Source organism: Ambystoma mexicanum, chromosome 2p, assembly GCF_040938575.1.
Source record: "Ambystoma mexicanum isolate Mex_15411 chromosome 2p, UKY_AmexF1_1, whole genome shotgun sequence".
Classification (NCBI taxonomy): Eukaryota; Metazoa; Chordata; class Amphibia; order Caudata; family Ambystomatidae; genus Ambystoma; species Ambystoma mexicanum.
This window is the reverse complement of record NC_090923.1, coordinates 342421531-342448933: the sequence shown is the minus strand read 5'-3', so window position 1 is coordinate 342448933 and position 27403 is coordinate 342421531. Positions and strand designations below refer to the sequence as shown.

At 43.6% G+C, this 27403-nt stretch overlaps 1 protein-coding gene across 1 annotated transcript in view; it reads left to right on the top strand.

The window, feature by feature from the left end:
• Window positions 1-27403, top strand: part of DNAH12 (dynein axonemal heavy chain 12) — a 3791933-nt gene that overhangs the window by 3119233 nt on the left and 645297 nt on the right. The window contains exon 62 of the mRNA XM_069643677.1: window positions 24128-24272. Within this exon, the coding sequence (XP_069499778.1) occupies window positions 24128-24272 (145 nt within the window). The remainder of the gene's footprint in view (window positions 1-24127; window positions 24273-27403) is intronic.

Sequence of the window (27403 nt, the reverse complement as noted above, 5' to 3'; positions counted from 1 at the left end):
TGTTTTGAACTGGGAAAAAACAGCTGAAGAAGGCCAGGAGAAGGCAGTCATTCTCCTGGCAAATTGAACCCGCAAGAAGCATCAAATCAATGATCCAGGGGAAGAGAGTCATTCCCCCTGGGATACAAAGCATTGTACTTTCTTTGCAGAGTGTTAGAGGACCTGCACCTTTCTGTTTGTTTGTGAAGCACTACAATTAGGGGAAGGGAGTCATGCCCCATGGTGGAGAACTTTCAACCAGAACTGTGCCAGCTAGTCCAGGAGGAGGCAGTCATTCTCCTAGAAGGGGCAAAACACAACTACATGAAACATTTTTCAGCATAAAAATGAGTTCACAGTCAATAGGTGGCTCATGGAGAATGGGGTTGTTGGTGAAAGACAAGGAAACAAAGATTTTCTTACTAAACCTGCCTGGTCCCAATCTGTGTCTAGAAAACGCTGGTGAGCCGCTTATCAAAAAGGGACAGGAAAAGAAAGTAAAAAGAAATTATAGTGCTAAAAATGCTGCAGAACATTTTCATACAGTTGTGGTTTGCCCCTTTTTTGTGTTACAAAAGCAATTAGTCAGGGCATTACCCTGTACACTGTTGATTCAGTGCCCTTTAGTCAGTCACTACCGAGTCATTCTCCTAGACCAAGAACTGTTTAGTTTAGTTATAAGTGTGAGGACAGAGATAGGGACTTTTGACACAGGACGGTGGACTCTTTAAGGTACTAAGACATCCTAACAGACCCATTAGCACAGAGCTTTCCACATTTTTCATGTTGGCGACACACATTTTAGACGTGCATCATTTTGAGACACACTAATTCAGTTTTACTAGCAAGCCAGAGGTTATAAACTAACCCGTTATAAGAGATACGGACACATATGTAAATTGTAATAACAAAATGTATGGGGGACACACAAAATATCTCATGAAAACCTTTCATTTATATTTTTAAAAATATGATTTGTAAGATAATATCATATATTGTTGTCATTTATGAGTAACAGTATGTTTTTTTTACAGTATGTAAATATGTGCATAAATTACAAAAGGTTGAATAACACCAGTAACTACTTACCATTTTTGTTTAACAAATCCGTTTATTGTTTTACAATAAAAGAAAAGAACACTACCTACCATTTTAATGGAATGTATGAGGTTGATAGGGTGCACACAGCTTTTCACTATTTGGTGGAATATTAGACAGACACTTGCATTTTGTCATCAAGCATTTTTAAGCTTCCACGATTCGGTGTCTTTCAGTTTGCCATCGTTGAAAAGGATACTTCACAAATGTATGTAGTAGAAAACTGCAGAAGCTTTTTTATGAATAGATTTTTATTGAAGATCAACCAATGCATCAAAAGATAGTATTGCGGTACAGTGTTCAAACAAGGAAAGAAGATGATCTGGTTTTCATTTTTCTCCCCCGTCCCCTTTCCCCCTTATCACCTATCAATCAACCTTCAGTGACAGAAGGAAGTACAATATTCAGCACAGGACCATTTACGCTAGGGAATTGACGTTCAGACAAGAGATAGTGTGGCACAAATTAAGAGACAGTTTGAAGTTACACACAATATGACATACTACTAAGAATTTGAGGGTGTTATTGTGCAGTGTTTTAGGGTGATGCTTTGTTCTGCTCCCAGTACTCCAGGAAGGGAAGCCACTGAGAGTCTATGTGTGCATCAGATTCCATTAATAAGGCTTTCCATATCATATATTTCTTTAACCTTACGCAGCCACTCTTTTTTCATGGGCACAGTGCTATTTTTCCATCTCATAGCTAAGCACACCCGAAACTGTTAGGAGTACATTTCTGGGCAGGTGGGGGAGAACCAAGTATTTTTCTTCTACCCGCTCAACCCCAAACAGGGCCAGAAGGGGTGTTGCTGCTCTTTCAATACCCTCTATGTTGTGAATCCATCCCAGGATCTCCTTCCAATAAGTCTGGACTTTGGGGCAGCCCCACCAATGGTGCCAGTAGTCGCTAATCTGTGTGCATTCCCTCCAACAATACAGGCTCATTCCCGGGTACATCTTAGCAAACTGCTGGGGGGTGAGGTGCCATTGTATGAATAACCTGCTGTTGTGCATTTTGTATTGGACTGAAATCGTGGAACCCCAGACCGCTCTATATATTGTGGCCCATCCCTCCTGATTCCCTTCCCAGCCTAGGTCATCCACCCACCTGGCTTGCTGGCGTGGTGTTGGTAGGTGCCCTCTGTGCAGTAAGGCGCCATCAAGTTTTGCGACTAAACCTTTAGAGCCCATGTGTATGTTAAGTACGCTCTCCACTGGGGAGAGAGGCCTCTGGGGCTGCATGTTCCATCACATGTAAGTGAGTGCACCCTTTAGTTGCAGGAATAGCATTGGGTGGATCTGCTGGCCTTGCTGTGCACTTTCTAGTTCCTCCTTGGTCAGAAAGATCCCATCTTTCCACATTTGCCCCACCCTGACCAGACCCTGTTCTTACTGTGGTTGAAAGCAAATAGGGTCTGTTATGAGATCTCTTATTGGAGTTGCCCAAATACAGCTTAAGGCGGAGGGCCAGGTGGTGACACCCCTCATGTCTGGTTTCTTTTTCCAGAGGGCCCACAACACCGCCAATATTGGGTGTTCCCGGACACTTTGCGGCAGTAGTTTCTGGGGGACCCATAGCCACTCTCCCACCATGACTGGTGCAAAATACCCATTTTCCAAACGGACCCATTGCTTACTCTCTGATCCCCTGTGATGGTCTAGCAGAACCCTAAATTGAGCTGCTCTGTAGTAATATGTATATATGTTAGGTATGCCCCTTATAGGCAATTCAGGGCCTTTTCCCATCCCAAAGAAAGGTTAGCAGGGCGTGTTTGATTTCTGTGTGAAAGGAGTCTGGTAATATGACCGGGAGGGATTGGAACAGGAAGAGACGCCGCAGAAGTACATTAATTTAATAGTTGTGAACCTCCCTGCACATGTGAGATTTTGTTTTGACCATTTTTCGATATCCCATTTTATCATTGTCCAGAGCGAGGTGTAGTTGGTCTGATATAGGTCTCCTAGAAGTTTCGTCACTGTTACCTCTAGGTATCGGATGCTATTGTGAGCGAGCCTCAGGCCCAATGTTTCCATATGAGTATCTGGGGTGGGAGCGCCCTCTTTTAATGGTAGGACTACTGTTTTACTGCGATACGCTCGAAAGCCTGTTTGGGTCCCGTATTCCTCTATTGCAGCCAAAAGTGCTGGAATGGACCGGAGTCGATGTGTCAAGTAGACTAGGACATTGTCCGCAAGATTATATTCTTTTCCAAACTTGGTGATCCCCGTAATTGAGGCATCTTTCCATATAGCTTGGGCCAACGGTTCCATTACTAGCGCAAAGATCAGAGGAGACAAGCGGCAGCCCTGTCTAGTTCCCCGGCTCAGGTCAAAGGGGGAAATGTTACCCCGTTAACTATGACTTTTGCCTTTGTGTTGCGATACAGGGCTTGTGCCCCCGTGATCCAACAAGCCCCTAGGTTGGCTTTCCTCAGGACCTGAAGCATAAACGGCCACTCCACCCGATCAAAGGCTTTCTCTGCAACGACCAAAACCATGGTAGGGTCCACATCTGCGGAATCGTTCAACGCCATCAAGTCAAGGGCCCTGTCGCCCCTTCACATACCCAACCTGGTCATTGTGTATAGGCTTTGCCAACAGTTTGCACAGCCTATTGGCAAGGATACTGGCATATACCTTAGCATCAACGTTCAAGAGGGAGATTGGCCTTTATGAACCACACTCAAGCTTATCCCTTCCTTCCTTAGGGAGAACAATTATTCTGGCCTCTGTGAAAGACGCAGGGGCTTGGCCCGTCTCCATGATATTGTTAAACAGTAGAGTCAAGAAGGTTGCTACAGCCCCACAAAAAAGTCTTGTAAAAAGCGTGGGTGAAGCCATTGTGTGCTGGTGCTGACCCTGCCTTCAGTTTGGAGATAGCGATACTGACTTCCTCTGCTTTTATTGGAGCACTCAGTTTGTCTGTGTCTGGGCTCTGCAGTGGGTCGAACGCCAGGTGTTCTAGGAATTTGTCTATGCTTTCTTGGGTGGAGGCACATTCAGTGGAATAAAGCTGCTTGTAAAACTGGGCAAAACAGGCTGTTATATCAGTGGGGTCATTTAGGGGCTGATTTATGGAATTTGTGCACCGAAAAACAGGGATTTGTGCGCCATTCAGCCCACAAATCCCCATTTGTTAAAGCGGGATTTGCGGGCAGAATGGTGCACAAATCCCTGTTTTTCGTCGCACAAATTCCATGAATCAGCCCATTAGTGTTGACCCTTCTGGGTTTTTAATTTTGTATACTGCTCTTTCAGCTCTCTGTCCTCTCAGCCTGGCTGCTAATAGGGTGTGAGCTTTGTCTCCTTTTTCGTAAAATTTCTGTTTGACATAACAGAGACCAGTCAGCATTTTTCTGCGCCACACCTCTTTCAGGTCCTGCCTGAGCTCCTTGATTTCTGCCAACACTTCGACTGCATCCCCCTCCCCGTCTGACAGGTCGGCCTCTTTGTTTCTTATTTCCCTCTTCAGGTGTGATTCCCGCAGTAGACTGGCCCTCTTCACAAATGTCCCCCGCGCTATCAGGAGCCCTCTCAACATGGCCTTGGCCGCCTTCCAGACTGTTACCCTAGTGGGGTCACCTGTGTCATTACGTTAATAATAATCTCTGATTTCCTCATCAAGAAATTAACTAAAGACCCAATCTTTATAAAGTGTGTCGTTGCAGATCCATCTTTTGTCTGTTTTCTGTGCTGGGTCCTAAATCGGGATCTAAAGTGCTCATGTTGTGATCCGACCAGCCCACTGGTTCAATGAATGCCCATTCTATGTTGTGTTCGAGAGCTGCCTCCGTGAAAATGTAGTCTATGCGAGTAAATGTTTGGTGCAGCGGAGAATACAATGTGTATGCTTTCGTTTGCAGATAAGCTTGCCACGTGTCTACCAGATAATATCCAAGCAGAAGGTTTTGAAAACCCCCTCTCTCCTGGGGAGGAGCTGCTCCCTTTCTATATGAAACCCAGTCTAAGGCTGACTCCATCACAATATTAAAATCATCTCCACAGACCAGCACCCCTGTTCTCCAGCCTTCTAAAAAAATAAAAATAAAAAAAAAACCCTGTTCTCCAGCCTTCTAAAAAAAAAAAAAAAAAAGGCAAATGCTTACTGCTGAACTTGATTTGTTGGCTATTGGGCGCATATGCTGAACATAATGTAGTTCTTGACCGAATGGTGCCATTCACGGCTAGGAACTTCCCGTCTGGACTTCTGTGGGTCTGCGTTATTTGCAACCCTGATGATACACGGTGCGAAATGCTGACCCCCCCTCCTTTGACTAGACCCGATGCCCAGATGGCACCTCCCAGTTGTCTACCCTCCAGGGTGGTTTCCTCCCCCGTCGGAATTTGGTTTCGCGCGCAAGGAATATGTCTAAGTTGGACTGGTTAAACACCCTCATCAACATTGACCACTTTTGGGGTGAGTTGAGGCTCTTCACATTTAATGTCCCGAAATGCACTGGGTCAGTCGCCATTGTACTCTGACGTGATAAAACACATTTGTAGCTGTGTGTCTGGCTTTAGAAATCATCTACATATGCTTGGGGTCTCTGTGGCCTGATGACCTCTGCCTCTCTGTGCATGTGCTGTTTGTGTGTGTGTGTGCGCTGCATGCTGTTTTACTGTGAAGTATGGCCTGCTAAAGCTCCTGAGTGTCTAGCCCCTTCCTCCCTCCCCTTTCCTGCTTGTTGACCCTCCCTCTAGACTCCCCTAAAAAACTAGGGAAAAACTCTTCCCCCAAGATGGAGACAACCTAGAAAAAAACATAGGGCCACACTATGGGGGACACCCCGGAGCCTACAACTTGTCACTATAACAAATATGCTTTTGAATGCCACATACGCTTAATAACCCAAGCCTTAACTATACAGCCCATTTGAATTCCGGTCCTGGGGCAGTGCAGCCGCCATTCCAGCCATGATCAAGGTCTATAGCACGGTTTTCCCCGCCGCTGTCTCGTGCCACCTGATGAACTGTTTGTGAAGTTCCTGTACCCCCTTAGTATCAGGGAGTTTTGAATCTCCTAAACTTTCTCGAACCCTTAGCACGTCCTCTCTTCGGTCAGGGGCCCATAGGTTTCCTGGGTGGTTCCAAGGACGACAGAAGCTCTTCCCCCTCGACTCCACTTGCTCCCGCTGTTAGGCCTTGTAGTGCGCTGTTTACTTCCTCAGCTGAGACTATTCTGTATTCCTGGTTTTCATCCTCGAAAGAAATCGCAAAGGCGAAGCCCCACCTGTAGCGAATGTTTTGTTCGCGTAGCCATATGGTCAGTGGGTGACACTCTTCTCTTTTGTTGAGAGTTGATGCTGACAGGTCTTGAAAAATTGTAACCCGCGAACCGTCGAAATCGATGTGGTCTTGCTCTTGTGCCCACTGTACAATTTTGACTTTGTCTGTAGTGGTGGCATTTGGAGGGCCTCCCACTCGGTGTACTAGCGCAAACTCCAAATCTGGAGCTCAGGGAAACGGAAAGAGAGAGTTCATCAATGCTTTCACTTGTTTTACCTGGCTCGATGGGGTTTGATTTGGTGCTTCTGTAAGGCCTTGAATACGAATGTTAGATCGCCTCTCCCTGTTCTCCAGGTTGTCAACCTTAGCCGCCAAATCCGCATTGCTTTGCTCTAGGTCCTGCGATTGGCCCTCTCCTTTCATTTCTATGAGGTTCACTGAGAGTTGGTAATTCTCAAGGGCCTCCACCTTATCCTTGACCTTGTGGACCCTGTCTTGGAGAGCGTTTACTGAGGTTGCCATGCTGCTCTTTAATGTTCGAATTCCGTCTAGGAGCAGGCAGAAATCCACTTTCGTGGAGGCTTCCTGGTCTGCTCTGGGTATGGTGGGTGCCTCCGGTGGGGGCTGCGATGCCATGATGGAACTTTTGTGACAAAACCCTTGGAGCTTGTGCGCTGTTGCAGGATTTAGTTCTCCTGACATGGGGGTCCTGCTCTCCTTTGTGTCCACCACGCCACACTGCCGGACTGACCTTGTATTCTGGGTCCTCTTTATGGGAGGATCTGAGCCTTGCTCGTCGCTCTGCACACCGTCGTGGTCCCTCAACGGCTGTGCTGTCGGTCCCCTTCTTTCATTCTGGGTCCTGCTGGGAATCAGAGTATTCCTCCCCTGCTGCCTCTGCGTGTTGGGCGTCTTGCTGGGCTGCTGTCCCATGCACACATGGCCTTTCTCTTGCAGAGGCTGGGGGGCAGGGTGGAGCGCCCACTCCGTGTTGCATTTAGGGGTTCATCTGCACCGATTTCCCCTGGGAAAAGACCTGCTTGGTGCCAGTGACTTCCCCAATTCAATTCTCGGTTCACTGGATTTTAAGGGCTGATAGTGCTTCTGCTCGCTGCCGTTTCGCTGTGGGCTTTCTGGGATGACGATGGGTCAGGCAGCCATTTTGCCCGCTCCCCCAGTGGTGTCTCCTGTAGAAGCATTTTTAATGGTTTTTTAGCTATGTTTGGATGCATTTTTTAAATATGAATCGAAAAGCTGCCCAAGTCATCCTCTTCATACATTATTAACAGATTTCAATTATTTTTTATGCCAACTAATTCTTCTTCTTCAATAAGTGAAAAGTTCCTTGTTGCAGTTGAAAGAAATGGATTTTGGATCCAATCATATTCTTGGATTTCAACATTTGTGAAGTCAAAATGAACTTTCTCACCAAGCAAAGTTAAATGGTCAACAATTAGCAAGCTGATATCACATTTTAGCTGGTACTCAGCAGTTTTGAAAAACATTTCAAAATGTCCTTCTTTCACTTTCCTTTTCAAATTGCTATTTTGTCTCTCATAGTACAAATTGTATTCACTGCTGTTAAGATATGTTCTCCTTTTCCTTGCATACTGGTGTTTATTTTATTCAAATGTTCAAATATGTCAGCAAGATATGCCAATTTTGTGCATCAAAGTTTGTTTTGAATTAGATTACAGAATTCATTTTGCCGATTTTCCTCAAAAGGTTTAAGCATAATTTCCCTCAATGCGTATACACGACAAAGTACTCAACCTCTTGAGAGCCAATAAAATTGTGTGTAATAGATGCTTATAAAACACTGCCCCCATTTCTTCACAAATAAGAGCAAATAATCGTGATTGAAGAGGACTTCTTTTAATGTAATTGACCAGTTGAACCACTTTTTCCAAAACCTTTCTTAATTCATTTCCAATAGTCTGCGCGACTAGTTAGTTGTGAAGTAAAAAGCAATGAGTAATTATAATATTTTCATACACTCTCTCTGCTAAAGTCGTAAAAACCTTTTGTTGAATCAACCATTGAGGATACGCCACCTGTGCATATTCCTACACAAATGAACCATTGCAAATTATTTTCTTTCATGATGCAATCTACAATTTTAAATATATCTTCACCTCTAGTTCTAATTGGAAGTTCTAGACAATACAAGAATTGCTCAATAATTCTGTCCGTATGAATCAAACGTATAAAAACCAATAATTGTGCTAACCTACTGACATTGGTTGCTTCGTCTAATTGCAATGTAAAGATCATATTATCGTCTTGAAAAATACCCTTCATTTGCTGCTTAATGTCATCATGCACGTCTTCAATACGTCTTCCAATCGTGTTATCTGCCAAAGGGATTTTATTAAATTGAAACATTTTTCGGGGCCAAACATTGTTCAAACAATAGCGCAGCAGGATTCCTTAATGGGGGTTTCGGCAATAGCCTTTGGGTCCTTGTTTTTTGCAATTATTTGAGCAACCAAGTAACTTGCCTTTTGAGCTTTCTCTGATGTCTTCATTCTCTTTGTGAATGTTGCAGACTGCTTCTTTGTAGATTTTGGAAGCTCAATAAAGTATTCTACTGGTTTTTCTGACAAATGACTGTGTTTTGTGGTAAAATGACACTTAAATGTATCAGTACCATACTTTAATTTGCAAATATATCCCCACAAACTAAACACTGGAGACGAAGAGTATTTTCATTACCAGAAAATGTGAACCCCAGTTTCATATAATCTTTATTGTATAAACGAGGCTTGGCCATTTTTCCTCTACACTTCTTATGTACTTATACAGGCCTTACAATAGTTGATTCCCGAGTAGTTTCCTCTAAAGTAGCTACATTTTGTTAATCGCAAATGTCATCTTTACCAGCTTTTCTTAATTAGAAATGTATCCATTTTACAGGTAATTCAACTGCAATTTAATGTTTTTTTTTTATTTTTAGGTTTTAGCATTCACTAACTATGAAAATAACAGGACCGTTTTTAGCGCTTATCTTTCTCGGTTTTTCCTTATGACAATAACAGCTCTTGCGCTCTACTCCCTCAGTGATAAGGTGAAATAAAGATAGCAATCAGGACCAGGAGAAAATGGGAAAAATTAACTAAATTAACTAAAGTATTTACAATACATATTAGAACACATAGGTCCAGGTAGAAGCTCAGCTGCAAAAACACATGAAGTAGAGAAGCAAAAGTTCAACAAAAATGGTGTAAATATATATGTCTTACTACAATGCTATATTGCTGCAAATATTTGCGATGCCTATGTCCAGGGTCCAGTTCCAGCACTCTCCGGTGGTACACTGCTGATAGGTGGTCAATCCAAGATTACAGCAGAGAAAAAAAAAATAATTGGCAGAAATCAAATTATAAGGGCCACGTGTTGGGTGGCTTGCTGTTTGCAGGATGCGTAGATGGAGTTGAGATTGTTCGAATCTGTAGCATAGTCTCCACTAAGGTCCGTTATGAGTTGGAAATCATCGGCATAGTTTGTAAAGTGAAGGCCCTTTGTCTCCAGTTGTTCACATAGAGGTTTTATATATATATGTTAAAGAGTGCGGGAGAGATGCAAGCCCCCTGAGGAACTCCATAGTTAATAGGGGCTGAGTCAGAGCAAGCAGTACCCCAGCAGATTTTAGAACTACTTTCGCTCAGAAAGGAGTTTATCCACTCAATGGTGTGATTGGAGCAGGATCCTTGGGTCTGAAACCAGGTTTCTTTACACAAGGAGTTACTGCTAGTTCCTTAATAGCTGTAGGCACATTTCTGTGTGAAAAAGAGGCGTTGACAAATCTTGTAGGAAAGGGGGTAAAAATACTGCTGTGCAAACTCCTACATGCTTATACAGATCCGGCAAATATTGAGAGGTTGCCACGACAAAAGTTAATGCTCTGAGGCAGTGTCGTGCATGTGAACATTCACCCCTCACACCTAGCGATGTTTTGGAGTCAATCTGTGCCGAGGAAGCACAGTTCCAGGGAATACGTGGAGGCTCTGAGATACGAAGGATTGTAGGCGAAGGAGGAGGAGCTGTTCCCGAGTGTGGAAGCCCGGCGTACCCCTGGACTCGGAGCGGGGGGTCACTAATGTGCCATGAAGCGCTGAACAAGTGGGGGCAACGATGTAGGACTGATCCCATTCTGGTGACCACACGGCCCACGAGCAGACCTGGTGTGGCATGGGCCACTCGAACAAGTGACATGTCGCTGCCTGCTGGTGTGAAGAAACAGACACCTTCCCACATCAACAAAGCCATGAACTTGCATCTCGAGAGGTGAGGATAACGATTCACAGAGCTTGTGGGGCCGGTAATCGCTTGACCAATATAGGGCTCAGAGGAGAAACACTGTGACTGAAGAGGGGAAGAGAGGAGATCATAACCTGACAGTTTCCCTGGGTGCCACAGACCATAATAGCTGAGTCAGGGGTTACCCTAAAAAGTTGGGAACCAGCATAAACTGAGGACAGCATCAGAACTGGGCCCGATCTGCGACGGGACCCATGTGAATGGCGGTAGAGTGAGACAAGCCACGGGATAGGTGGATATAAGGGACATAACAGTTTGTCAACTTGAAACCCTACAACTCACGGGGAGACCCTGCTCCTGCTACATCGGATGAGAGGCAGTGACCTGAAAGGGGGGGAAACGGAGAACAGAACCTAGCGGCCCGTAAAGGCCACACCAGATCCTACTAATCGAACCAGGGATCCTCCCGACACTGTGGGACACCTGAACATAAAGGGGGTTGGAGTGGATCCGGATCGGTCACAGAAACAGGTCTGTATAGAGAACGCTACAGTGGAAAAAGCTGGCATGTTAGTGGAAACAGTGGACATGATATCAGTTAATAACACAGAACCCTGTCTTTTATGAGGTGCTCCCTCTTCTGTTACATGACTCTAGACTAGACTACGATCTTTGAGCCTGACCGAGGGGGCCATAGGAGCTTCAACAGGAGAGCGCTTGACAGACACAATAGGGGGTATACCCCAGGAAGGGGAGATAAACATAGCACAGTGTCTCCATGTTCATATAGGCGCCAAGGGTGGTGGAGATGTCCAAGTCCAGCAAAGGGAACAAACAACAGTCCAAATTGCACTTCGACACGCCCTCCCAAACGAGAAACAACAAATCATTGGAGGACCCCCAGAGTTACAGGCCCAAGCAGTGGCCCCAGAGCCATCTAGGGAGTTTCAGGACATCAAGGCAATGTTTAATCAGCTGCAAACCAGCATACAATCTCTAGACAGGAAAACGGACACTGTCACCTGCAAGGTTGACCACATGCAATGCAAGTCCACCTGGACAAACACGGAGAGAGGCTGGACGAGGTAGAGGGAAGAGTGTCCAGTGTAGAGGAAGAATCTGCATTGGTGGCCAGAGATGTCACTGGTGAAGCGAGCGTTAAAGGAGCTTGCCGACAAGCAGGATGCCTTGGAGTCTAGATCAAGGAGGAAAAACCCAAGAATAATCGGAGTTCTGGAGTCGGTGGCGCAGAGAAATATGGAACCCCTTGTGGAAGAGATGCTATGGGAGGCGCTGGGACCGGAGGAATTCTCTGCGGTGTATATAGTGGAAAGGGCACACCGGATACCAAGTGGGAAGAAGCCGTTTCCAGGGGCACCGCCTTGCCAATTATAGCCTGCATATTAGATTATCGAGACAGGGACACAGCTCTTCGCAAAGCTTGAGAAAAAGGGATGGTAACTTACAAAGAAGAAACGATCAAATTCTTTCCGGACTTCTCAGACAAGATACAAGCTTCTAGGAGGACATACACAGAAGTCAAGAAACAACTACGTGATGGGTGCATCTCCTACACCATGCTGTTTCTGGCTAAGCTCAGCATAGAACATGAAGGGCGAGCAGTCTTCTTTCACACTCCAGAGGTGGCCAATGCCTTTTTGGAAATGCAACAAGGGAATAATGGGTGACAATATGCCCGATGGCACATATCCTTTAATAATGCATGACACTGGAATTGGAATGAGATCAGACCCGAGAGTGTTGTGTTGCAACCACGAAATTGTATAGGCGTATGGGGAGGGCTGGACTCCTGACTATCACTCAAGCGAAAGGTCAGGTTTTGTGTAAGGTTGGGGTAGGGACAAAGCTGATGAGTTGGGGAGATCAGCGGAGGGCGGGAGGGGTAGACCAGGAAATTGATGAATTGCAGGTGTTGGGGTGAATTTGCGGGGAGGGCTTGCAGCGTACTGCTGTTCATTAGTATGATCTTGGTTGGTATAAGATCTCCCAGGCAACATGTGGGCTTTGTATTTGCTAATATCCTCACCATTTCTCCAATGGAGATGGTGTTAAAGGAGAATCCTCAAAACACATTAGTTTCCCTTTTGGTCATTCGCTGGTTTTTGTTCACAGGATTTCCCTAAATTATTCTGCCAGTTTAGAATTTTATTACAGGCCAACAGCACTTTATGCTGAAAGACTTTTTGTACTTTTTCACAGTCTGCTTTCTCCAGAACAAAAGAGTGGGATAGGCCCGTTGGCTTTTTCCATTTCCTGTATGTTTAAAGAAAGATCTAGTGCTATTTCCTGCAGTCTCAATTTGCTTTTTACATAATTGTTTTTTAATGTCAAACATTTTGGTTTTGTATGTCTTTTGCAGACATTTCCATCTTTTTCTATTATCTGTATTTTATTTTTTGTCCTATGCTCGCTCGGCCTGTCTTTTTGCTTTTTTCAAAGTGCATAATACAGGGGAAAACCAATTTTGCTGATGTGGATGACCGCACACTATCTTGGATCTAAGAGGTGCTTTTTTATCAAGTAAATTGGTGGGATGAGATTTGTAAATTTCTACCAGTGTGCATGGAGGATCTAAGTCGGATGAGGCGATCATGATGGATTGAAGACAACCTTCTAAATCTGCAGTATTGAGTTTGTTAAAGTTCCTGTTTCAAATTGTTTTGGGAGGGGCTTCAGAAGGACCAGTGGTTTCTGGTAGATGTAAGATGCAGTATATGGTGTAATGATCAAACCAGATGCATGCTTTGGTTTCAATGGGGCTTATCCTAATGTTGCGTGTCATCACTGAGTCCAAGATGCGAACCCCTCCATGAGTAGGTTCATGATTTTGGACTAGGATGCCCATGTTGCCAAGATGTTGTACCAGCTAAATGGCATCTTTGCCGATTTAGGTCCCCCAAAATAATTGTGGTGGAATTACGTTGGTTTAAAGGGTGCATGAGATTAACTATCTCTTCATTAAAGAATGGCATCTCAGATGGGGGACGATAGACTAGAATAAGGCTGATACAATTATTGTTGGTTGGGGTAATTTTTACATGGATGATTTTGCATCCTGTACATTCAATATTTGACTCAAGAAGTCCAATTTCTTTTTTACTTATGATTGCTATTTCACGCCCCTTGGTCCTTTAGGTGGTTTTTTCAGAACATATTGTATCTTGGAGGATTAGTTAGGCCTATACTTGGGACGTTGCGTTCCTGCAACCAGGTCTCTATGACGCACATAGGTCCTTATTCACAGAACATTTTCCAATGGGGTTTTGCCATTATAAAATACTTATGTAAATTAGGCCCATAATGTCTACCCTATTATCCATAATGCAATTGTGTATTTCTAGGGCATGTTTTGGCAATGAGCTGGTGTTTATCAGGGATAGTTTTAATTGGTTAGGCATAGACCCTACATGGTTATCCTTTAAATCCAGGGGCTCAGTGCGAGTTCAATGTTGGTTGCTCCTGTACTATTGCACACTGGAAGGGAGCGAACATGCTCTATGCTGCCATTTGTAGTTACATCTTTGTTTTGCATAGGTAAAGGTAAGTACATTGTTTCTAGATTTAGGTCAATTAAAATCCCTGGGGTATTTACCTGAGGTCATGTGTCAGTGGCTGGTGATTTTTTTCCTTGCCCGTGCATACATGGTTAGAGGTGGAAGATGTTGCTTGAGGTAATCTACTCTCCTTTGTGTCATTAGTATCAGGATGTTTGGGAGGAGGTGTTATTTCCTTTGTGCATAAGTCTGATAGGAAGCTTTGCACCAGTGCAGCAAGCAGCAGCCAGATTTCAGGATGTAGCCCCATAATAACGTTTATGAATATAGTTGAGGGAACGGAAGAAGGCTTAGCCTTGTTATCGGGGTGAATCTATGTGGCAGCCGGTCCCTTCTGCACTCAGCTCTGGACAAGCGCAGACCGGCCAAGCGTGCCGGCGCGAATGTGCCAGCAACAAAACTTAAATCCTGCACTTGCAGGGAATTGGAGTTTTTGCAAACTACAGATTCTCGTCATGTGACTGTGAGCAGGAATAAACTGCAAGCCACTGCGATCAAGGTGTAGGTGATTTCGGGCAGTAGAAATAACTCAAACCTAGGTGGAAATTAACCCAATGTTCAGTAAAGACTTGTCAAGTTTAGCAGAACAGTTTTTCAATCCACTTTGACACCGATAAATAACGGCAAAACGTTGTGCTGCATATATGAACGTAACTTCTGCAGTCACACTAATAGTACACAGCATAATTTACACTCTGTATTCAATTTGGCATCAATTCAATTAGAGCAATACATACACTCAGTCATACACAATGGATATATGCAGATATAAAGAACTTTGCTATGACGTGTTTTTTGTGTCAAAAAGACTGCTCTGCATAATCCTCCTCCAGCCCCATTACAGCCCCTACCCATCATAGACGTCCCCTTCTCCTGAATAGGGATAGATATTGTGGGATCTTTAACACCATCAAAACTCGTGAACAAGTATATCCTAGTTGTACTAGATTATGTTACCCGTTACCCTGAGGCCTTTCCAATGCAAAGTAACACCTTGCAACAAATTCTAAAACATCTTATTCCCTTTTTGTCACAAGTAGGTTTTCCAAAGGAGATACTGGCAGATCAGGGAACAACCTTTATTAGTAAAATCATGGCGGGGTCAAACAAATTGTTCAAATTAAAACTTTGAGGACTTCTGTATACCATCCTCAGACAGACAGGCTCATATAACGCTCTAATAAAAAACTCAAAAGCGTTCTTAGGCAGCTGGTAGAAGCTGATGGAAAGAATTGGGATATGACGGCCCCTTGGGCCCTTTTGCCATCAGGAAGGCTCCCCAAGCTTCCTTCTGTTTTTTACCCTTTGATGGGCGTGATCCCTGAGATGTCCTAGACATGTTAAGGTAAACCTGGGAAGAGAGGGAGGAGGTCATCTTACCACTATCCCAAACCGCACAGCAAATGAAGGAACATATGACTCTGATAAGGGATATAGTCCACACTCAATTAGCAAAAGCCCAAGAACACTACAAGGCCCAATATGACAAAGGAACTGTTATTTTGATCTTTTTCTGTTGGACAGAAGGTCCTAGTACTCCTACCTACGTCTGGACATAAAATGTTGTCTCGCTGGCACAGGTCTTCTGAGGTATTAGAACAGAATGGCGCTTGTAACCATCAGATATCCCAACCTGATATAAAACATAAGACTCAGATATACCACGTTAATCTCTTAAAGGAGTGGGAAGAGGACCCAGTGGATCCTCCCCATGTTAATGCCCAGTCTCTTGTCCGAAGAGACAGACAGATCCAATTTAGTGCAAGCATACCTTCCACCATCCCAACAGCAAGACACCCAAGATCTTTTGGATCAATTCACCGATGTCTTTAGCTGTGAGCATGGGAGAATGAAGGGGATTTACTATCATATATACGCATGCCTCCCGGGAAAGTCATTAATCTCAAACCCTACCGGATCCCCGAAGTCCGAAAGGAAATAGTCATCCTAGAGGTTGAGAAAATGCTGCATGAAGATATTATCGAACCATCACAAAGTCTGTGGTTATCGTCAGTAGTCCTAGTGGTGAAGCCCGATCAATCATGGAGGTTTTGCATAGACTTTAAAAAACTAATTTCCATGTCCCAGTTAAACAATTACCTGATGCCTCGTATTGACGATCTTATTGATCGACTGGTCATGGCCATCTACCTCTCCACGATTGATCTTACCAAGGGCTATTGGCAGGTCCAATTAAATCCAGAGGACAAGAAAAACAAACATTCTCTACCTCTAGCGGACTATTCCACTTTAAAGTCTTGCCATCTGGGGTCCATGGTGCTCCTGCCACTATCCAGAGGTTAATGGACCAGATTTTGCGCCCTATTCCAGTTTCTGCATCACTTATCTGGATGATATTGTCATTCATAGCAAAACCTGGGAAGAACATCTGTGTGAAATTACTAGAGCCCTAAGACAAGCTGGCCTAACTGCTAACCCCAGGAAGTGCCACTTGGCGCAATCGCAGGTTCAGTACTTGGTTTTTTTTGTGGGAAATTGACTGGTTCAGCCACAGTTCGAAAAAGTCCAAACCGTGCAAGAAACACTGATTCCCAAAACTAAAAGGAATCTGAAGGCCTTCTTAGGACTTAATGGTTACTACAAGATATTCATCCCTATTTAATCTGCCTTCACCTCCTGTCTAACTGAAAAGTTAAAGAATGCTGACCCTCAGAAACCAAAATGGCAAAAAGATGATCAGGGCTGTTTTGATACCCTGAAGTCCATTCTCTGCGGCAAGCCTGTTTTAAAAGTCCCTAACTTTAACAAATAATTTTTGCTCCAGACCGATGCCTCCAAAATAGGGATAGGGGCAGTTTTATTGCAAGAATATGATGGAGTTGAACATCCAGTGCTTTACATCAGCTGAAAGCTATTCCCAAGAGAGAGGATTTATGTTACCATTGAATTAAAAGCCTTAGCGATAAAATGGGCCGTAGGATACCTCAAAAAATATTTTGCAGGTAGAATTTCAAATTGATTACGGACCATTCACCCCTTACATGGCTCAGTCTTAGAAAGGACACCAACTCAAGGGTAATGCGCTGGTTCCTTGATCTTCAGCCTTCTGTTTTGGTGTAGAACACAGAAAATGAAAGGAGCAAGCAAACATGGATTTCCTGTCCAATTTTCCTTTACAAGATGACGAATCCAGCTGCATTAGTGGAAGGGCATGTGACAAATCCTTAGATTTCGTCACTTCTCCTTCCCATAAGGCCAGGGAGGTGAAGCCGCTACCCCATAGTCCTCCTGGGGGTGGTACTCAGTGGAAGGATTTCATGGGGAGAGACACCCCTCTAGGGACAAGGGCAAACATCTAAGGGAGACATGGTATAATACTCCTCACCCTATACACCTCCCCACCTTGTAAACCCTAGACATATGCCTAACCAACCCATATACCTATGTAGGTCCATAGACCTATCTTCCTCTGAGACGAGGAAGAAGATGGATTACACAAAGGAGAGTGATGATAGAAGTACTTGTAGGCAGAGGCGGTGCAGAGGAATAACGATTGAATGGCAAAGACATTGAAAAGGGACTTAAAACATAATGCCAACCATTGCCAACCAGCCTATATAAAAATAGACAAAGGACTACATGAAGAGAGCCAGCCAACCAGCAGTTGAAGTGGAACGAGAGGACACCAAGGAAACCACTAGCAACCCGATCCCCAAGTCTGAAGAGGGGAATCCTTGGTCCGATGGCATGGACCGTGTAGTCACTGAAGAACACTGTGACCGACAGCAATATCCTGCAGCAGAGTCGCACTGGAGCCCACCGAACAGACAGAAGACAGCATGAATCAAAACCTGCATACCCATCAAAAACCAGCGTAGAACTCCGGAGAAAGAGGTAACGGGAGAAGGAGAAAGTCTGGGTGGTGTCTGGGTGTGACTACAGTGAAAGAAGCGAGAGAGTGTCTTAGGAGTCATCTTCCTCGGCACAGTGGTTGGTCGCATACCACCTCTAAAGCTTACCATAATAGAGAGTGCCTCAGGAATCGTTCTCCTCGGCGGAGTGGTTGGTCGTATGCCACTGTTGAAGCAGACAGTAAGAGAAAGTATATTGCCGCCACTACCTGATCCTGACCCTGAGGGTGGCTACATGAGGGAGGACCACATGGGGAAGGCGACCCTCAGAGGGGAGGCAGCCGTCATCAGATGAGACATGGTATTCCCTTTTCCTTTTAGGGATACCCCCTCCAATCCTCATGCACTGATGGCATATTGCGGTAACTCCCTTCACCAACCTACAAGACTTGCTGATGGCATTTTACAATATCCTGAAAATAGAATTACAATAACTATCGATCCTATGTATAGGAATCCTTTGGAAATACAGGGATGAGGAGGAGCAATGGAGCTATGAAGGTCACTAGAGCACGGCAGCCCACAATGCAACCTAGTTGTTGGAAGGAGACACGCAATGCCGGGACATTGAAATCACACACAGCTGATGCAGGAGAGAGAGAGATACCTGATACAAACAAGTGGCTCAAGTCGGAAGAACCTTGCAGAAAACATGGCAGGAGGTGAAGTCCAACTTGTTGGATGTTGAATGCATGGAAAAAGGTTGCGGCCTGAGAAACCGTGCAAGTCTGAGTCTCATACCCATATTGAGAGAGAATTGTGTTATATGAGAAAGCCCTGGCAGGAGAGTATACCAGGTAAAGTCAAGTGTGTAAAGACAATCCTAAGGAAGACCCATGCCCTTGGGATTGTGAATTAAGTGATCTGTCTAAGAAAGCCCTCGCAGGAGAGTATATCAGGCGAAGCCAAGTGTGTAAAGAGAATCCTAAGAAAGATCCATGCCCTTGGGATTGTGAATTAAGTGAACCATCTAAGAAAACCCTAACTGGAGATTATACCAGCCAAAGCCAAGTCTGTGAAGCGAATTGCAAATACCAAGGAAGGCAGTTGTCCTCTTGGGCTATAAAGAACTTGGTTATTCTTGTTGAACTATTGTTTGTGGTGGAGAGAAAACTGGGGAAAGGAACTATCCCCTGGAACTGTGAACACTATCCATTAGGAACCTTTTTGTTGGGAGTTATCCTTTTCTTTTGGAACTTTGAACATTTGTGCACTTTTAAGGCCAGACCAATGCCCTTAGCACCTTAGAGTTACTTTAACAATGTGAGGGCTAGGATAGAATTTCATACACAGCGCATTTTACTTTGGACATGTTGACACAGGACAAGACCATTAGTCTTTGGTTGGGGTAGGGAAATACCTCCTAGAGCAGGGACAGTGAGGCATTTTCCAACCACTTTTATTTTGAATAGAAGTTTATAGCAATCTTTATGAGTCATCAGTGACCGTGTCTCATTCCTGGTTCCTCCCAGGTAAGTTTACTCTTTATTTTCATCTCATATAAAAGTCTATAGCCATCACTTTGCCACCTGTGTGTCAGTCTACTCTTTCTGCACCCTTACAATACCCAGGTTTGCAATGTTTTATGTGTACTAAAACAATGTAATGGTAGTACGCTCCACATCTCTGGTAAGTGGTAAAGCAGTGTCTGCCAAATACTAAAATGGATCATTGGAAGGGATTGTGAACAGATGTATATGTGGTAATATTTAGGTATGAAAGCCCCTAAATCGAAGGTGTATGCATTTTAATCTTGGGGTAATAGGTAAAGGTGTCCCCCAAAAGACAGAGAACAACACCCTATTACAGTACTGTACTGTGTTTCACTCCAGTTGGTCATTAAGCCCTGAAATGTAAGCGCGCATGTGATATATCCATTGCTGCTCTTCAGTGTTAAGACATAATTGGCTTAATCCATCTGTTAGTACTGTGTCGACTATCTACCAAAAAAGACTGTTTTCATAGTGATTACATTGCAGAAAATGTGCTACCCTGGAGCCTCAGTAGTCTTGCATCTTATTTGAGATCTGTGTTCATTAATGTGGAGGTGTACAGGGTGTGAAGTTTGGCCTATATATCTAAGGCTACAGGGACTTTCAAGGCGGTACATTGCACATCTTCATCCAAGTTTTGCCATTTGTTAATAAAGATGAAATCTGTTTGGTAAACATGCATGCCCCACTTGGAAAACAGCCTACAACTAGTTAAATGCTCCACAGGGTAGTTTGATGGTATGTTGTTATATTCCCTGTCCCACTGTGTTTGGAATGAACCACTTGGTCTCTGAAACCCTGTTCGATGGCAAATATTGGTGTTGCTAGATCGGGTAGATTGAGCTTTACTAAAAACCAATGTTTGCAAACTATTTGTCTAATTTTGTTGGCATTAGGATTGTACGTCAGATTGTACGTCAGAGCACATAACCATTCTTTAGGGGTATATCTTGTTCTGGTATTTAACTATGTTTCAAAAAGGCCATGTTTTTGATCTTGAAGTCTTCAACTGACTGGGAGATGTTGGTAGCATGTTTGATAGCAGGAAGAACAATTCGAGGTACAGAATGTGATTTAATTAGTAACGTTTGTACTGACAGTGTCAACTGTACCATATGGCATTACTCTTGGTTGCCTCTCCAGGACACCAGTATTGGGTATGCTGCTATCAGATGTTACCTGTATTAATTAGGAAGGATCATCCATGCGGGCTGAGTCACATGTTACGATGGTACGACTTAGTTCTGTCTTAGTATTTGTTTCATTGGACCTCTATGACAGCACATTGTCTGTGGTCCCGTGCCCCCCAATTTTCATCTCCAAATGCATGGCTCCTGTTAGACTGGCGGGAAGAAGCTCTTTGTAGTGTCATGTCTAAGGTTGAATGTTTGGTGGAGTAGGGGGGAGCCAGCACTTATGTTTTCAATCGTAGGCAAAATGCAATCTAATTTAGTGAATCTATCGTGTTAGGCCTAGAATATTATAGTTCAATAATCATAGGCATGTATGGCGGGTTTCTGTTCCTTGGTGCTTCGAAGACTGTTACTCCATCAGATGGTGAAATCGATTCTTGTTTCCATCGCATGTTGAAGATTTTTAGTGTAGATCTGCACTACATTCAGGTTACAGAGTTTAGCTATGTATTTGTACTGGTTATTGTACTTTTCAGCTTGAGTTGACCTTATAACTTCCTAATATATGAATGCGTTCTCACAGACAATCATTTGATGATAATAGGCCATTTTTTAAAATTATTAAAATGTTTTATTGGTTACAAGTTAAACATGTAAAAAAAACAATACTCAACTTTAAATAAACCTTTAACATTGAATTTCCCAACACATCCTTCATACATTCGATTCAATCCATTTCCCTAATTCCAAAATTCACGGATCATAAAATCAAAATCAATAATCCAGAATTCAATTACGTCCCACCCTCCATCTTAGATGTTCCCTCCCGAGCTGGCACCACAGCATCTAACATTTTCATCACAGCAATAACCAACCTAATCTGTTACCCTATCCGCACCCATTTCCACCATTCCAACCTTGTAAGAGTAACACCCATTAATTTAAATTCATCCAAAAACAAAGATTATATCTCTGTGAATGATTCACAATTCATTACTAAATTCTCCTAAATTGAACCTCTCTCGTATTTAAGATGTTTAAACAACATCTGAGAAGTAGATCCCGATACTCCGGTGAGGGGAACTTAGGCAACACATTGACCCTCCCACTCTCAATGGCCATTTTGGTCAATGGTAGAGATCCAATTCCGTAGCAACAACTTATTTTTAGCTTTCATTGGATTAGTCAATAATGTTTTTACATGAACATCCTTTTTCCCGAGGAAAGCTTCTACCTTCACCCTCTATTGCTTTAACGATCCTTCTACCACTCTACTATCCAACGCCAAGATCTTAAAAGGCTTTTCCACACTCACCAAGGCACATTTCATGTATAATGAAACAGTCTTCCAAGCCACCATCGACTTCAAAGACTGTAACCTCAGTTCAAACCTAATTGCAAACATTGACAGGTCATTTGGCAGTTTTAGAATCTTACGCCAAAAATGGCTTTCCAGTTTCTCCCAGCATTCACACAAGAGGTGCAGGACCGCCTCTGCACCATATGTAAGTATTTGCGCCACCTTTTGCTTATAAAAGGTTACAATGGGTGCTAGGGTAAACTTATCAAACTTGCGATGGGACACTCTACCCTGATTGACCAAAGGAATCATTCTCAAGATATGCAAGATGGGAGCCTCGTTGGCATTTTTATTGACTGTGACCCCCAAGTAGACTATAGATTTCACTGTTTCCAAAGGGATACCCTCCACCCTCCAAGTAAATGTCTCTTTTTTAACCTTTCTCGCATTTTTCATAGGGAGAACCTTCAATTTTGTTGCACTGATTTTCGTGCCATTAGTTTTTAAATAGAGTTTGAAAGCCCGAAGGCGTCATTGGAGCCCTATCGGGGTAAACCCAGGAAAACCAAGTCGTCTGCAAAGAGAATCCATGGCATCTGAACTCCATTAATTTTCGGGGTAAAAGCTTGAATCTCAACCTGAGAAGATCCAAGATCTGCTATATACAGGCAAAAGAGGAGAGGTGCAAGAGCACACCCCTGCTTCAGGCCCCGACATGTGCAGATCTTACAAGATAGGGTTCCCCTTGAGGACAACCTAATTCGAACCGAAGTGTCGGTATACAAGGCTTCAATAGCCTCTACCAAGTCCCATGGGCATCCCCACATCTGCAATTTTGCCCACAAATGTTCCCTAATGACACCATCAAACGCCTGTTCAAGGTCCGTAAAGGCCAAGAACAGTGTTGATCCCTCCTCCCAGCTCTTTTCCTTTAGGAGCTTCAATATAAAGTGATTCAGGGTCGTTCCCACTCCCCTCACAAACCCAGTTTGCCTAGGATCCAGTATCCCCCTCGCCTCTGCCCAATTTCTCAAATCACAGAGGAGGACAGCTGCAAAAAGTTTTCCAATCGCATCCAAAAGGGCGATAGGACGGTAGTTTTTAGGTTCTCCCCTATTGCCCTTTTTAAAAATAGGCACAATCAGAGCCTCCTTCCATGATAAAGGAATCGCTTTACCATAATTTGCCTAAACATGGTTACCACGACCTTTACCCAATGATCTTTATTTTTTTTTAGCTCTTGATTCGAGATCCCATCAGGACCTGCCGCGTGTGAAGCTCTCAGCTTTCCAATCATTAAACTGGCATTGTGTTAATCAAAAGAAAAATTCCATCCCACCTTGCACCGCTCCTTAATCACAGCTGGCCCACCCCCTGGGTCAGAGAACAAAGATTGGTAGTGACTAATCCAACCCCTCTCAGCCACCATCGGCAAAGTATTCTCCTGGCGGAAAACACTGCCATTATTAATTAACTCCCAGGTGGATTTAGAATCTTTCTTGCATAACGCTTGCAGCATACATTCGGCCTCTTTTTACATACGCATGTGCTGCGTATTTCTACACCAGTTTCTATAAATTTGGCGGGTTATCCTTATCCTTTCCTTTTTCATAGGTGTAAGATCCTTTTTGCATAATAGGCCATTAACCACTTTGTAGTTTTTACTGTTAGTCTGACAAAGAAAATATCACTTGACATGGTATCACAGTCTGTAAAACTATGTAAAATATGGGATCCACGTAAAAAAAAGTAATCCCAAAAGCTCGAGTTACAAAATTGCAAAACCGACTTGTTCGCATTTTGAAACTCAAGCCTTTGTGATTTTCTTCATTTGTACCCCACTTTACATTTAATGTATGCAGAGAACACCCCTGCAACTCCTGAATTCCCATTATACCGTGCAAGGGGAGCGGGGAACATGCCTGCAACCCTGCTCCCCTTGTACGTTATAATGGGAATTTGTCATATTCGTTTAGTGCCGAATGCGCAGTAAACATGGATTCAGGTTTTTTTTTTGTTATTTTGGTACGATACCTAAAATATGCTGCACCAATGAGTAGCCAAATGTACACACCTGATAAAACAGATGATTCTATTTATAACATTGTGTTTTGTAATCTAAACATATTGCTTACACCAAGAAAAAAGCTGATGTTATATAATGTTTTGTTTATGAAACTTATTTCATTCAGAGAACATTTTAGTGGAAACGTAAATGAATGGCGCAAAATATATGACAGCAAGGAGCCGCACAGTGTCCCTTTGCCAAAACCATGGGATGAAAAATTAAATGAATTGCAGAAGATAATAATTCTTCGAAGTTTGAGACCTGATAAGGTAAGGAAATAGAATGAAGAAATCCTTTGCTGTGCACAATAAATAGAAAACAAACTCAAAGTTTGAACATGTTATATATTGACATCATAATTGCGCATTTTAGTTGCATATTGCAGCTTGTGTATTTTATAAACTGAGGCACCAATTGGGCACTCTTCCTTTCACTCATTATCTACCCCCACCAGATTAAGCCATTGGCCATAAGACATTCAGGGCCACATATCGGTATAAGGGCCGGATGTTCTGCCTTGATGTCATCTACAAGACAGACACGCACTTTGAAGCGAACTGACGGAAGCAGTCACGTTTCATGCAGTGCGGCTTGTTGGTCAGGTGAACTGTCAGACCCCTCCCCTTCCTGACTATGCAGACCTGCGAGGTGTGGGCTTTCTGCACTCACCAGCCTTGCTTGCTTGCTCGCTGTAAGGACACCAGCGGCCTCTCTCCCCCCATTTCTGTCATCATTGGCGGAGAGGTGCTCTCGGGAGCACAGAGCTCCTGAATGCCAGGTCTTTCTGCTTTTCTGGCTTCTGCTGCCTGATGGAGGTGGCTGATTCAGGGCTGGCCCAGAGGCCGTGTTGACGCCTGTGCCAGAGAGGTGGAGGGCTCGGAGAGCTAGAGCGTTGTGCACGTGACTTTAGTGGCAGACAGCATTTTCAGGAAGATGGTATGTTGTTTAATGCATGACCATATTGCCTTGAAGGCTATATAGTGTGTCAGCATTGGAGGGGAATTATACTGTCTTTGTTTTGCTCATGTTGCTTTTTCCCATTTAATTCTCGTGACTGACTTAATTAAGACTTATTGGCTTATTGTTGAGCTGTGAGTAGGTTTTTTTGCTTCCTCACTTTGTTATTGGTGTCTTCTCCCTGTTGCACCCATTTATTCCTGTTGGAATGCCGATTACTAGAGCTGGAGGGTTCAGAATTGGATTGGGTTTTATAGATGCATGCCTCCTTTCACCTAATCTTGTTAATCATAGGGCAACTAAGGGATGTAGACATGAAGGTACCGAAGCTGGACCTTTCAAACAGGTCCCCCGGGAACAGGCGAGTGTGCTATCAACGCCAGACAATAGTCGTCTGTTACAACTCCTGGATAGAAGAACCCGAAGTGAACAGTGTCTTCAAAAAGAGAAAAGGGAATTATTGAACAACAAATTGTGTCCCTTTATAGATACTCTGTCTTCTAGCTAGCCGTGACCGGGGAAATGATCCTGAAGCCCCAATGGCATATGATTATAACATTTTAGGTCGACCTGAGGTTTCTCACATTTCCCACTGTAGATAACCTGAGATGGGTTCTATTGAAACCCATTATGGAAAGAGTGACCACCTACTACTAGCAGTAAACGAGGCAATGCAACCCCCCCTAAAGAGCGTGGTCAATGTTATAACCAAGGCTCTTGTAAGTTCCCGAAGGGAAAGGAATGACTGCTGATAGAAAATGGTAGTCCATTAAGGAGGCAATCATCTGGGACTCGGACCAATGCAAAAACATTATGGACTTACATTTCTGGGTAGAATATTTTTAGAAGGTAACACCACAGTTAGATAGGATGGATAGGTTGTTAAACAGATATCTGTATAACACAGGCAGCTCCTAGTATGGTGGAGACAAACTGTCAGACTGACCTAAAGGTAATTGGCAGTCTAACAACTGTTCTTGATGACCAAATAGAGTCGCTGGGTTTCGTAACTTGCCCATCTTCATCACCAGGACCTGTGCTCTGTGTTTGTAGTATCATCTATAATCCTTGAATTATCTTGGTACCTATGATTACTATAGACAATGCTGTCACCCATTCGTCGAGAAGAGACATTCGTATAAAAAATGCAGTAATGCCTGAGATTAAGGATCCTTGTTTAAGAGGCCTTGTTTCCGACCAAAGAAACATTGTTATCACGAATGGAAACAAACCGGAACAACCTCAGTCGAGAGAAGCCCTCCGGAATAAGGTCCTGTCCTGGTTGCAGTGTAGTGCTAAGAGGAGCTGCATCAGAACCCAGGACCTTAAATTCCTTCAGAGGGTCCAAATCAAGGATTGGCCCTTGGCGAATAATACAGACTGCATTTTCATTGTCTGTGGTTGTAGTAATCTTCTATTCTTTCTGAGCCTTTGCAACAAATTGAGCAGTTTGTCACACACCACGAGTCTAAGAATTATAATTCACTGATTTTAGATTATCGTAATTGTGTCTTTTTAATTCTTCAAAACTGCTTGTTTTTGGATATCTTGTTTTTCATTTAATGTAATGTTATGCATGTTTATGTTTTTGTGTTGTGTTTATAGGAGCGATCTGAGGACTTTGAGGCGTTGGCACTTTACACAAAATAAAATAAACTAAGCAGCCAGGACGACACAACTAAACAATGCAAATACTGTAAAGCCGATCTTAATCCATCAAAGGATGCTAATGACTAATGTAAACCTGCATTTATACGCTGGTAAATTGCCACTACACCCTTGTTGAACACAATAGCACCCACTTCTCTCTTTTGACACCCGGGCCCTCATTAAATGTTTGGCTGTGCAGGAAAAAAGTGGCAGTAATTTCATTACTGCCACTTTTCCTGCACCGCCAAACTACAAGTTTGCCAGTGGGGATTGACTGATTTACCTCTAGCCAAGAGTTGGAGGTAAATCAGGCCCCCACTTGCAAAAAACAAGTGGTATTACTGGTGCCGGTCATACCAGCAATTCCCCCCATTGAGTTCTATGGGACTCCATGAAATGGGGAATTACTGCCCTTGCTGGCATCTATAAGATCCTGGAAATTCTGGGATATCAGGTGTCGGTAGTGGTAGGCCTGTTTGACGGTATCCCGCTGGGAATTGCCGGCGGGATACCGGCAAACATATAATGAGGGCCAGTGTCTCCACGTCAGGGTAAAAAAATGGGGAACCAGGTAAGAGGCATGTCTCAGCCTCACTTGGGAATGCATCAGAGGAAGAGATTTACAAAGAGAAGGAATACCCATCATTGTGACCTACAACCGTGCCGCAAGTCCATCCAATGGCCGGACAAGTCTCAGTCTCAGACTTATGACCCCATGTTTTGTGGACAGAGAAAGGCCTATATAGGCTCGCCTTACTGGCAAATAGCCACCATTCAACACCACTGTCGAGGA